This window comes from Syzygium oleosum, unplaced genomic scaffold (assembly GCF_021117445.2).
Source record: "Syzygium oleosum isolate NSW1041296 unplaced genomic scaffold, Sole_v2.1 Sole_v2.14, whole genome shotgun sequence".
NCBI lineage: Eukaryota > Viridiplantae > Streptophyta > Magnoliopsida > Myrtales > Myrtaceae > Syzygium > Syzygium oleosum.
The window spans coordinates 5,545,706-5,559,097 of NW_026607498.1; the positions used below are offsets into that span (position 1 = coordinate 5,545,706).

The 13,392-nt window shown below is 41.6% G+C and overlaps 1 protein-coding gene and 1 pseudogene across 1 annotated transcript; both read right to left on the bottom strand.

Moving 5' to 3' along the window:
* Window positions 1-672: 672 nt before the first annotated feature.
* On the bottom strand, window positions 673-3,909 carry LOC115691837 (disease resistance protein RPM1-like; annotated as a pseudogene).
* Window positions 3,910-9,969: 6,060 nt separating this feature from the next.
* On the bottom strand, window positions 9,970-13,095 carry LOC115691844 (disease resistance protein RPM1-like). The gene has a single exon (XM_030618578.2). The coding sequence runs from the start codon at window positions 13,002-13,004 to the stop codon at window positions 10,161-10,163; it is 2,844 nt and encodes a 947-aa protein (XP_030474438.2). The 5' UTR covers window positions 13,005-13,095; the 3' UTR covers window positions 9,970-10,160.
* Between the last annotated feature and the right edge of the window lie 297 nt (window positions 13,096-13,392).

The window sequence follows — 13,392 nt, forward strand, 5'->3', positions numbered from 1 at the left end:
TCTAATAAATTTTTTTGTTTACTATGCAAGTCACTGTAAGTACTGAATATATTTCATATTAATGTTAATGATAGTCACATTTTCCTCAATGACTACTGGCATCGGCCAGCTAGTAATCTCAGATAATTGTTTCCTGTGAAAATTACCGAGCATTAGCTGGAAACTATTTTGTTTCGGAATACAATCAATCAGTTCATGATGGCGCCCTTCTGAATAAGTTTAAGAAGTTGTCACCGGTGTGTCACACGGGGTCGATCTGGATAATGAGAGGTGTAAAATCTCCTTCACCGAGCTCCGTTATACTTAAAGATCTGAAGAGAGTAAATTACTTGTCAGGATCTGAAATCCTCAATCTGAATCACTGTGGAGGCATCACCACACGGTAGCACCAGCTCTCAAAATCAACTTTATTTAAGTGGTCCTTCCTATTTATCAGGTACTTACCATTATGATATTGCAGATTGTTACTACTTTGCTTCTGCAAGTAAAGGTGGAAATCTTGTGGAATCACACGATGAATCATGTAGTGGATAGAATCATAACAATGGGATTGCAAGTGAACATGATGTCAAATTCCCTCCTTGAATATGAATTTGAAAATGTGCCTGCTTAAGACTGCCATTATCAGCCCTTTCAGTCTTGTTGGTTGATTAGTTTTAGACTTTTGTGCAGGCCATCCTGGTATGTCAACTTGTTTATACAGCAACCAAAAGAAAGGAGCACATAGATAGATGAAAAGAATTAGAGATTTCAAACTCACCTCTATCTGCTGGGATACATTTTATTTGACCTTATTTAGTGTCATCTAACAGCTAACTCCAAACATTAATAAATAGTTTTGACAGCTCCTGATTGTCATTTACAGACAGACTCACAGTCAAAGCTACCTTACAATACATTCACATTAACAAGCCACAAGTCACAAAGATTTGGCAGACTCACAGTAATTCACTAATGTTGTACATTCACTTCCAACATGGTGGGAACTCATTGCTCCTCATGCTAGTGCCTTGGGGAGTAGCACCATCTCTCTGCACTGATCTCTCGATTAACTGGACGTCCCAACCATCATCTCTCCAGTAGCCATAGTATATTTCTGGAACATGAGCAACTTTCTGATAGTCTTCATCTTGTCCACCTTGCACAAGCTTCTTGACAAGCTCATCTGGCATATCGAAAATCTCCAGCACTTTCAGCTTTCTCAGGTGTTCAATACCAGATGGAAGCTTCTCTAGTAACTTGCAACGCTGAATGATAAGCTTCTTGAGATAAGGCATTGCTCCCTTCTCCACTTCTACGCACCTGAGTCTGTCGAAATGATCAAGACCCAGAGTCCTCAGCTTCTTAAAAGCTTTTGCTTTAAAGCACAATGAGCTTCCTTCGTAAACCTGAAGCAACTCGAGATGCACAAGATTGGGCAGATTTTGGAGAGACAAGAGAGGGTCATCCTTTAGGCGACTGCACCTCAGGTGCAATTTCATCAGGCTACTTAGAGAGGGTAGCCAGTGTGGTAATGCCCCCAAGCGTCCTCTCAAGTAGATTCTCTGAAGATATGGAGGTGGACTAGAGAGGTGTTGTAGATCAATAATCTCATCATCATCAACAGAAGCTACAGATATTGCTCGAAGCCTGGTTAGTTTGGAGATTGACAAGCACAAATCCCTTCCATCTTCTTTTCTTAATTTCAGAATGGCCAACCTATTTAGTTGTGTCAACATTCCAAGCTCTCTCATCACACTGCCGCTACTCTCATCATCTGCCTCGATATAGCAGAGCTTTTGAAGGGATTGCAAAGCCCCTAATCCTCTAAGGGCCTTAAAGCCAAATTTGAAGGATGAATACGATATATTCTTGTAACGATAAACGAGGAGATGACGAAGACGTCGAAGTTTCAAGATCTCAACAGGCAATTCGGTGACATTTGTGTGTTTAAGGTCTAGAGTCTCTAAGTTTTGAAGCTTCCCAATAGAACTTGGAACTGTACTCACCTCAGTGAACCTGAAACTTAGATATCTCAGATAACACCATTCAGCAACTTGAGCAGGAAACCTTGTTAAAGGAGCTGCTTGCATATCCAAAACATTGAGCAGTTTCATATCACTAGCTAGAACTTTATTCATAATTGATCTATGTATCCCAAACATATATAAAGAGCGAAGTTGAGACAAGGAACAGTTCTGTTGCAGAGCTTGCAGGGTGTTCTGTATTGACAGGCGATGGACTTTGTCTGGCCAGTCATGATTTTCTTCTTTGGCTATTTCTGCAAAGCCCTGATCAGTCGACTTTGAAGTGATAATGTCCCGCAGAAAATCATGGATGCGGCAATGCTTGACCCTTCCATCACTTCGTCTGGCGGCCACCTCTATTAGGCTCCTGCTCAACAGCTCCACGAAGTAGTCCTTCGCAACTTCTTCAAGGGTCTTTCCTTCTTTCTTTTCAACAAATCCTTCTGCGACCCATAACCGAATCAGTTTCCTACGCTCAATTGGGTGACCCTCAGGAAATAAACTTAAGTGCAAGAAGCATGATTTCAGGTAGTATGGCAGATCATTAAAGCTAAGCGAAAGAACCCTCTTTAAGTTTTTGAATTTGTCATTGCAATCAATCTCAGTACGAAGACTGCGACAAACCAATTCCCATTCATCTACTCTGTGCGTGTCTTTTGTAGCCAAAACACCACTGATAGCCACTATAGCAAGTGGCAGTCCTTCACACTTTCTTAAAATAAACTGACAGGTCTCCTCCAGATGGGAAGGGCATGAACTCCCCTGAAATGTCTTCGTGCAGAAAAGCTTCCATGACTGTTCTCTTGGCAGAGGCTCCATCTTGTAGACCTTTCCCTTGGATTCTCGGTAGGAGGTGTGTGCTAGATCAACATTCCTGGTTGTGATGATTATTCGGCTTCCGCACGTGTTATTAGGCAGTGCGTGTTTGACAGCATCCCATTCATCTATCCTCCATGTGTCATCTAGAACAACCAGATACCTCATTGTCTGCAGCAAGTCCTTGATTATCATCTTCAGCCAGTGGATATTCGTGGTGTCCGCACTACAAGGAATCGGTTCTCTGATCACTCTCATAATTTGCCGAAGCATGTCCTGGAGGAGCTCTCCTATATTTGGAGAGCCAGAGAGAGTGATCCAAACACATATCATGAAATGTTTCTTCACCTCTGCAGCTTCATAAACTTGATTTACCAGAGTGGTTTTGCCCAATCCTCCCATCCCAACGACTGAGATAACTTGCCGCCTTGAAGTGCCCTCGACCAACCACCCAACCAGCTGCTTCTTTGGTTCTTCAATGCCCACAAGCTCAGTTTTGTCTAAAAAAAAGGCATTATCTCGGTGTTCATGCCATGTGTTGTCAGAGCAACTGGAGCCTGGGCCATGTTCAGCTTTACTAAACTTGTGGTGTAGCCTCTGGCGTCCATCACATACGGTTTTGATTCTGGAGTTGATGTTCTGCATCTCCAAAATGGTTCGATGTCGAGCTTTCATGTTCTTCACACAGCAAGATATCTTACAGAGAAGACCAGCAAACCCAACCCCATGATCATGCGCACAGAGAAGTTTGTACTCGTCCAGAACATCTTCAGTGTCATACGCAATCTCTCTTAGCTGCTTTACCCATACTTTGACTTCCTCATCGCTCTCTTCCAGGGAATCTGCAACCCTCAGGCATGCCCTTACGCATTCCAAATGTCCTCTCACTGAGCGAACTTCTTCCTCAGCATCTCTGAAGAATTGTACTTCATTCTCCAGAATATTTGTGAGCTTGTCAATAAGGAAGTTTACGGCAGCTTCTGCCATGCTCTAAATGTGCATGGGCAGAAGGTGTATACTGTAACTCTGCTAGGATGCTTTACATAGTGGCTCCAAAAGTTGGGGAGTTCAATGTGGAAATGGTGAAGCGTATGATGTTCAGCATCGATATTGCATTTTGTATCTCTTTCCTGGTGGTCCACATCTGCTATAAAATTGTGCAAATTGTACTTTTTAGTCCTTTTCCCAACTACTGTAGTTGTTATTTATTCCTATTATGAGCTAATTTATTTGATTTTTGAGAAGTACCTCTTAATGAAAATTTATTAACGTATCAATCTTTCTAATGAAGTAACACAGAATTTATCAGATAACTTAATTTGCCCTTCCATTTTTTGGTTTTGGAAACAATTGACCTGGTTCTAACAAGAAAATCGCTGACTGGGCAGCCCATTGCAAGTTTAAAGAAAATGTCATATCATAAGTATATCAGTTTAGCATTTCCATAAACCTAAATTGAACTGGATGGCTGTGAGTTGGCAATTATTTTTTCTAGTCAAGTTTATTAAATCTATTTTATGGGCTATCACTGCTTGAGGTTGGCATACCGATGCCTTGTAGGCTTTCTCAAGCTTGCATTTCTAGGTATAACTTTGGCATGAAGTTTGGTTTGAGCTGATGAAACAGCTTAAGATCGGGTCATATGTTAAAAATTGATGGTCAAGACTTCACAACAATCACCTTCTCAGGACCTCAAGTTGAATGATCCTACCCCAGGACCTGTCGGATACCTGATCAGCACAGTCTGCGAACCGAACAACCTCCAAGCTTGTATGAGGAACCCCATCTCCACAAATCTGTCCCATCTCGGCAACAAGCCAGTTCCTCAACCAATATATGCCTCCACAATTCAGGACACCACTTTTACCTACAATCTCCACAATTTCTGCCGAAATTTTCCACCATCATTAGGATTTTGCTGGAAAGTACCAGATCAACTTCTGTTTTTTGGCCGAAACACACAAGATCAACTGGTTACATCTTTTTGGTTGATTGCCAGGAAACCAAATGTCTTTGCTTGATGACATTATCGAAAAGACCAACAAACCGTTTCTTCCTAGGAAATTTGGGCGAAATTCATCTAAAATGGTTCAAAATAAGCGACTGAGGTCACATACTTGAAATTTAATACTTCTCTATTTTAATTTTTGTGTGCTTACGAGATTGGATCATCATTGAATAAGCTAATAAAGAGGTGTCTCCATCAAAATTCCTAATAAATACTTTGGCGTTAGTCCCCAAGAAAGCTCTTGCCTTGTATAGTCAAGAGAACTAGACCAAGTCTGAGTGGGACAACAACAAAATCAAAAAAGGAAAAGGGCATTGATTACAACTGAGCTACTAAAATATAAGCAAATCATCACGCTCAATCATCAATCACTAACGACATGAAAGTTTAAAAACAGGGTCACACCAATGGATATTCAAAGCATCTACAAGAATAAGAACACGAGTTAGGCGGACTTGACTCGGATCCCATGAGGATGGAAAAAGCTACTTTTACCGGCACCAATCTACTGAACGAACACGCCACGCCCAAAAGAAGAAAAAAACAATTCCAAGGCGCATGTTCTGATTCGCTCATACCTTGGTGTGTATTTGCAATGTCTTCCGTCTTGGACCTTTTTTGTCACCTGATTGGCATTTTATGAAACACTTGGTGGACAAAACTTGTGAGGAAAAGCAGGGCACTCCATATTCAAACCCCTGCGAGAATTTCAATGTGTGAATTCTTCCAAGATTCCACTATCAAAATTATATTCTCGATGATGGCAACGTCTAGACTTGACCATTCCAAGCGCCAAGGGATTTGGATGATCGTTTTTAACAAATGCAGGCTAATTTCCTCCTAGTTGCATGGTTGCCTGGGACGTGCACGTTACGCAAAGCAGAAGTTATATTGTTTTCGCTATGCGAACGTAATTAATTTTAGATGAAAACCCAAGAAAAATCCTAAATCATGTTTTTTTTAACAGATTTCACCTAAATTTTTCAACGACATCTTAAAATCTCTTAAATTGATATGTTGGGATGCCACAAACTCCGTTCAATTCAGGAATATTTCGTCAAAACTTTCGATTTTGTTCTTCAAGTTCTTTTCAATCAATTTTCTCCCTACAAGAAAAATTTCTATAATCTCACTGGCTTTCTTTACTCTTTTCAAATAGAGGATACTAATCTAGATCTCATGAAACAATAAGTACTTTGATCTCATTTGATATTGGAAGAGATAAAACTACCAAACGAATATAATCATCTTATTCGAAAGTTACTACATTCAATTCATCTTTATTTTTTAGTGACTTCCCAATATTTATCAATTAAAACATCCATTCACAAAAATTACTAAAAATTTGGTCTCGCAACGAGTATGATCTAAAATGGCTCTGATACCACAAACCACCATGATCTTTTATACAGTGGATCTACACTAATCCTGAACAGCACAATTTATTTATAATGCAATATTAAACACGATTACAAAATGCACAGCAAATCTTCTAATATTTTCTTCTTTAATCCTGACTTTGAGAAGTCAATTTTGCAAGGGTCACCAAAATAAAATTTATTGAGAGCATAATTGAAATAGTTCATTTGGGGCGGTGGAGGTGGTCCTGTTGTTCCACGGTCATAATCATATTTATCCCTCCATCTGACAAATACCACTCTTCAAAGTGTAAGAATTTCGCCAATAGGTACGTTGCTATGCTGGTAGAGGGATTGAGGGGGTGGGGACGCTAGTATCACGGGATTCGACTCCCGCGCTCTGCAAGAGGCAGAGCAAAACTCAGAAAGTAAGGAGAGTTAGATATAGGACAGATAAAAAAAAAAAACAGCGTAAGAACTTCACGATATTCCCCTAAGGACACGTCTATCATTACCATTTGAATATTTTTAAGGGGGTCTTGTACAATTCGATGAGATAGAACTAGAAGCTTTCTAGTTCAATGAAATTGGCATAGATTTGAAAATGTTCAAATTCCCTATATAATTTCTGACTTCTTGTGGTTCCATATTAGTTCCGAACAGAGTAAACCAATATTTGAATCAATTTGGAAATTTTTGTTGCCAACATCTGGGTGGATAAACCATAGAAGTTGAAAAGCCAACTTCTGATGGTTCTCTGAGATTATGCAAGATTGAAAAGCGATCTGCTTCAAATACTATTTTTCCAAAATATTCTCTTGTCATGTGACACGACCCAAGGGAGCGAAGGATTCTGAGCCAGTCCGAACAAGGGCCATGAACAGGCCGTGGCCCCCTCCGTGCACGGGATGTGGCACATCTGTGATCAGGCGCGAGCACCGTCCGCAGACCCTTCAGTTCCCTCTGACAAACGACCCTGCAGCTTCCCTTGGCAAGCGTCCCTTGAGCTCCCCCATGCCCCTAGAGCCTTTGGAACTTCTTGTATAGTTATGTAACGATTGTACCGGTTCAAACACCACCGTTGGATCATGAGGGAATCAACGGTTCAGATTAGACCCGCATTTATATATATAGGGGACCCTCCCCTTCATTTGTACCAACTCATTTACAAGAAATACAATTACGTTGATTGGTCTCCATTCTTGTGAATCAAGTGTGTGTGTGTGTGCAAGACTGACTTGAGAGTGATCCTAAGGCCGCGCGGGTGTGGGATTGTTGTTGATCGACTAACTTGTGACACATGCCTATAAGATGAATGTTTGGGTCAATATTTTGGATTGTATATTTTCTAGTTAATTCAAAGAAAGAACGGTTCATGTCTAAATATCATATAGGCTTAACATCCCAACATGCTATCTCAATCCACTTAAACTCTATTCCTTAGATTTTTATGAGTATTTTCCCATAAGGACAATATTTTGACATGGCAATCGTGCTACGTAGGACGACCGTGTCCATAACAGCAATTTCCAACCAAAATTAGTTAGAAGGACTGCATTGGTAAATCATCAAAAGATTTAGAACCAAATTGGTAAAATTAAAAAGCTTGAGACTGAATTGGCCGCCATACAATATGTTTAGGACTTTTTGGACAATTTTCCCTTCGGAAAGTATTCCTGCTATTTTGATACATTTTTCCCGTAAAAAATTCTCCAGTTAAGTAATCTGTTAATGAATTTGATTGTAAGAATAAATTACTATAATTATTATGTTCTATTACTGCATTAACTTTTTTCTGAAGTGGCAGAGTTAGTCCATGCTTCCTTCTTCCCACTCACTATATATGGCAATGCTTTTGTGTTCTCTCACAGTTTTAGTTCAACCATAGGAGAATGGATTATTCTCTAAATTTTTCATTACCGTAGTATAAGTTATATAATGATCTTGTATGTTATTTATGATTTTTTGTTTTACTCTTGGGAGAAACCAATAAAAAATTTCATTTTCTTTTGTTTCTTTAATTCTGCAAACCCTTTTCTTTTTGCCTCATTCTTTTTCTGAAGAGAAATCTTCTTTGAAACTTTTGTGATTTATCTTGAAAGGAAGTGTTGATAAACTTATTCGAAATGTCCACTATTTGAAAAAGTTAATCTATTATTTCAAATTTGTATTAAGGGATGTGCGATACACTTCAACAACTCCACAGAGAGGCTAATAACAACATCTATAAAATTAATAATTATAAAATATATCTAACTATGCCTGAAGATAATGTGCCCTATCAGACAAACAAACTATAAAAAATGACTTTTTGAAGTGGCACTAATGTATGTCAACTTAAAAGAAATAATTAATGGGCATCACCATAATTCTTTATATGGTCGTAGTTATATATTATCATAGGCGAACCAAACCCATAGAAGCTTCGTTTGGCTCTTTCATAGTTTGTCAAACAGTCCATCTTATCGTCTCCTGCTATTGCGAGCTCCATTGAAACCATCTTAAATTACCACAAAATAGATTAATTAATTTGCTATATTATAATTGCCAAAATGTAATTCACCCAATGTTCATTGTTTTGTTGCTTTGTGGTCCTCACATCTGATATGCGTATCTTTTGTCTTTCTTGTGCAGCATCAGACAGGCTGTTGGGTGGGTTGCATCAGGATATTGCAGAATTGGTGTCTGTCCTCTATGTTCTAGGACAAGGAGAATTGAGGCACATAGAGACCTTGGACGCCGCTTGGGTGAAGCAGTGCCCTTCCAGCATCGTCTGGATGTCCGAAGCCGAGGTTATAATTGCAAGAGGAGTCGGTGTTGATTGTAGAGGGAAGGATATAGAGAAGACTTGGCTTACTTCAAGTAGTTAGGAGGGTTTTGCATGCCCAGATATATGATACTAATTAGGCAAGCAGATACTTTCGTTCCTGCATAACACAGGGCATAATAAAACAAGGTGTTGTAAATTGTATTCCATTATGACCAAGGCAACATTTTCCCTATGCCTGTCAGATGACATGCCATAAGCTAATGAGCTTACCATCTGGTCATTCATCTTATCCTGTTAATTCCGAGAATTCAACTTCCTTGGGTACGTGGCCGATGATTAATTTAATGGTATGATTAGCAAGATGAATGACCAGCAAGTATCTATTGCAGGGAGACTTGCACGAGAATGCTAAAGTTTTTGATTGCTGGAGATCCTCCAATGAGTTGCAACTATTGAAACAAGGAACCTTGCTGGCAATATGTACACAGAAAAGCAATCTGTTAGGGAATGCACACAGCTTGGTAAAACAAGGTTGCTGGTTTACAACCTCATCTGTCAAAATACCAGGTGGATCGTCTACTGAACATATGCAAGTCAAATTGATACGGAGATGATGGTAAGATAACAAGAGACCCGGAGCAAGCAGTGGATAGTATTCAGTTTCGGCAGGTGACAGAATGCTATTACCTCAGATTAATCTTCTGTCAGTGAGATTGTGTTTCACACTGATATACATAAAGGAACAAGGAGAAGAATTGTGCCAGGGTTTTAATCTGTCCATTGATGTGGCAACGAATAGAAGTATCCTGAGCTTTTCTCGTCAACAGCAGTCCGGGATCTTCCCACTGCAAAATGCTTTTGAATATGTTGTCTGTTCTTTCCCCTCAAAACAATATGTTGTCTTGTTAAATGAAATTCAGTTTAGTTGTCTATCATAGGTTGGTCATCTTATCATTCTACGTTGACGAACATCATTGATGCCCAAGCAGGAAGAGCATTTCAAGGGGAGAATACAGTGAACTAGCCGCTTCATTCATGTCATTTACAGGGATAGAAAATTACCTTACACTTAGTATTTACATTTTTCTGCATGTGCATCACATCGTTAACATTTGCTATACTTACAGTAATACTGTCACTCATATATACATTGCAAACTTTATGCACATACAATTCTCAGATCAGGAAAAGGAATCAATCCATTACTTCCAGCATGGAGGGAACTCACTGCTTCTCATGCTAGTGCCTTGGCGAGGAGAGGCGTCGCCCTCATATGATCTCTCTATCGATTGGACGTCCCAGCCTCCATCTCTCCAATATCCATAGTAAACTTCTGGAATGTGTGCGACCTTCTGATAATCCTCGCACTCGTCATCTCGTGCAAGTTTCTTGACCAACTCATCAGGCATGTCGAAGAATTCAAGTACTTTGAGCTTGGTTAAATACTCAATGCCTGATGGCAGCTTCTCCAGTAGCATGCAGCGCTGAATAATCAACTTTTCGAGGCAGGGCATTGCTCCTTCCTCCACTTCCACGGATCTGAGTTCATCAAAATTGTCAAGACCCAGAATTCTCAGCTTCCTAAAACCTTTGGCTTTGAAGCATAAGGTCTTTCCTTCATAGACCTGGAGCAGCTCGAGATGCACAAGGTTGGGCAGACTTTGGAGTGATACGAGGGGGTCATCCTTCAGCCGACTCCATCGTAAGTGCAATTTGACAAGACTATGGAGAGTGGCTAACCAGTTTGGTAGCATCTCGAGACGCCCTTTCAAGTAGATCCTCTGTAGTAGTTGAGGTGGACATGTAAGGTGTTGCAGATCCAATACCTCATCTTCCTCGACTGAAGCCACAGATACTGCGCGGAGGTTGGTTAATTTTGCGATTGATGAGCACAAAGCCCTTCCGTCCTCTTTCCTCAACTTCAGGATGCCCAACCTGCTTAACTGCGTCAGCTTCCCGAGCTCTCTCATTATGATGACGTTCCTCTCGTCGTCCGCCTCTATGTAGCATAACTTTTGAAGGGATTGCAGAGCCCCGATCTCCGCCAGTGCCTTGAAGCCATACTTGTAGTACAAATAGGATATGTTTTCATACCTGTACACTAGGAGATGGCGGAGTTTTTGCAGCTTCAAGATTTCGACAGGCAATTGCGTTACATTTGTGTGCTTAAGATCTAGTGTCTCTAGGTTCTTAAGTATCCCGACAGAAGTAGGAATTGTTTTAATCTCGGTGTGCCTGAAGCTTAAATATTTTAGGTAGTACCAGTCAACAACTTGAACTGGGAACCTTGACAAAGGTGTGGCTTGCAAGTCCAAGACATTGAGCAGCTTGATGTCACATCCTAGGACAATGTCAATGAATGCCCTGTCTACCCCGAACATGTACAGAGAGCGCAGATGAGAAAGTGACCTGTTTTGCGGTGCAGCTTGCAGGCTGTTCTGCAATGAAAGGCGGCGGACTTTATCTGGCCACACGTCAGTCTGCTCTTTGGCGATCGTTGTGAAGCTTTGATCTCTCGATTTTGAAGTTATTATTTCCCGCTGGAAATCATGGATGCGGCACAAGTTGACCCTTCCGTCGGTTGTTCTTTCGGCCACTTGCACCAGGCTTCTGTTCAGGAGCTCACTGAAGTAGTCCTCTGCGACTTCTTCAAGCGTCTTGCCTTCTTTTCTCTCGACAAACCCTTCCGCTACCCAAAGCCGGATCAGTCTCCTGCGCTCGATCTGGTGACCCTCAGGAAACACACTCAAGTGCAAGAAACAGGACTTCAGGTAGTATGGCAGATCGCTGAAACTGAGGGAAAGCACCCTTTTCAAGTTCTTGAGCCTGTCGTTGCCGTCGATCTCGGCACGAAGGCTGCGCCTCACCACATCCCATTCGTCAATCCTCTGTTTGTCTTTCGCAGCCAGAACACCACTGATGGCCACGATTGCAAGTGGTAGTCCTTCACACTTTCTCAAAATGTACTTACATATCTCCTCCAGGTGGGAAGGACACGAATTCCCCTGAAACGTCTTCCGACAGAAAAGCTTCCACGACTGTTCAGGATCGAGCGGTTCCATATCTTTTACCAGCCCGTGGAACTCCTTGCAGGAGGTAGATGCCACATCAGCATTCCGGGTTGTGATGATTACCCGGCTTCCGTGACCATTGTTGGGCAAGGCATGCTTGACCGCATCCCATTCATTTATGTGCCATGCGTCATCGAGGACGATCAGGTACCTCCTCCTCTGAAGCAGGTCCTTGATGATCATCTTGAGCCAATGGCTATTCATAGTGTTGGCTCCTGGAGGGACCGGTTTCCTGATCACCCTCATGATCTGATCAAGCATGTCTTTGAGGAGCTCTTCAATCTTTGAGGACCGAGAGAGAGTGATCCAAGCATATACTGTAAAATGCTTCTTCACGGCGGGGTCTTCATAGACTTGCTTCACCAGAGTGGTTTTGCCCAACCCTCCCATCCCCGCAACGGAGATGACCTCCCGCCTGAGAGCCCCTTCAAGTAACCGCTCGATAAGCTCGTTCTTGGGCTGCTCAATGCCCACTAGGTCAGTTTTATCAAGGAGAAGGGCATTGCCTCGGTGGTCCTGCCATGTGTTATCTGTATTGGTTGAGCTCGGATCTTGTTGAGCCCTGCTGAATTTGTGGCGCAGCCTCCGGTGCCCATCGCATATGCCCTTTACTCTGGAGTTGATGCGCTTTATCTCGGACGTGACACGGTATCGAGCCTTCAGGTTCTTGATACAGCAGGACATCCTGCTGATAAGGCCAGTGAAACCAACTCCATGATCGTGTCTCAGGATCAGGGAGAACTCGTCGAGCGCGTCCTCCATTTCGTAGGCCGTGTTTCTCAACTGCTTCACCCATACTCTGACTTCATCGTCGCTTTCCTCAAGGGAATCTGCAACCCTGAGGAAGGCCCGGACACGCTCCAATTCTCCTCTCACTGAGAGGGCTTCTTCTTGGCCACCTGTCAGGTGCCGCACCTCGTTCTCAAAGAATTGTGTAAGCTTTGTGAGTAGGTGAGTCACTGGGCTCTCTGCCATGCCTCTAGTATTGTGAGCTCTGAGTGGTGCTCAGGTTCTTGGTTTATGTGTTGCCTAGAGGCTTTAGGCTGTGGTTGCAAAAGTTGAGGCTTTTCATAGTCTCTGAAAACTGCTTAATGTTAGTGAATCTTATATTTACAGCTGCCTTGTGTGGGATCCACGTCTGCTTAGCACATTGTACAAGTTGTGGTTTATTTTAGTGATATTCCTTTTAATTTTTCATGATTCCGTTAAATATTTGTGCCTTTGACAGCAAGCTATTCAACTTTCTTCTTTCATCTGGAATGGTCGGCAAGTATGGTTAGTATTTTATTCTTCTGTAGTTTCATCTCATGTGAACAAGCTAACTAAAATTTCTTAATTGTCAGCAGAAATAACTTGTATAACG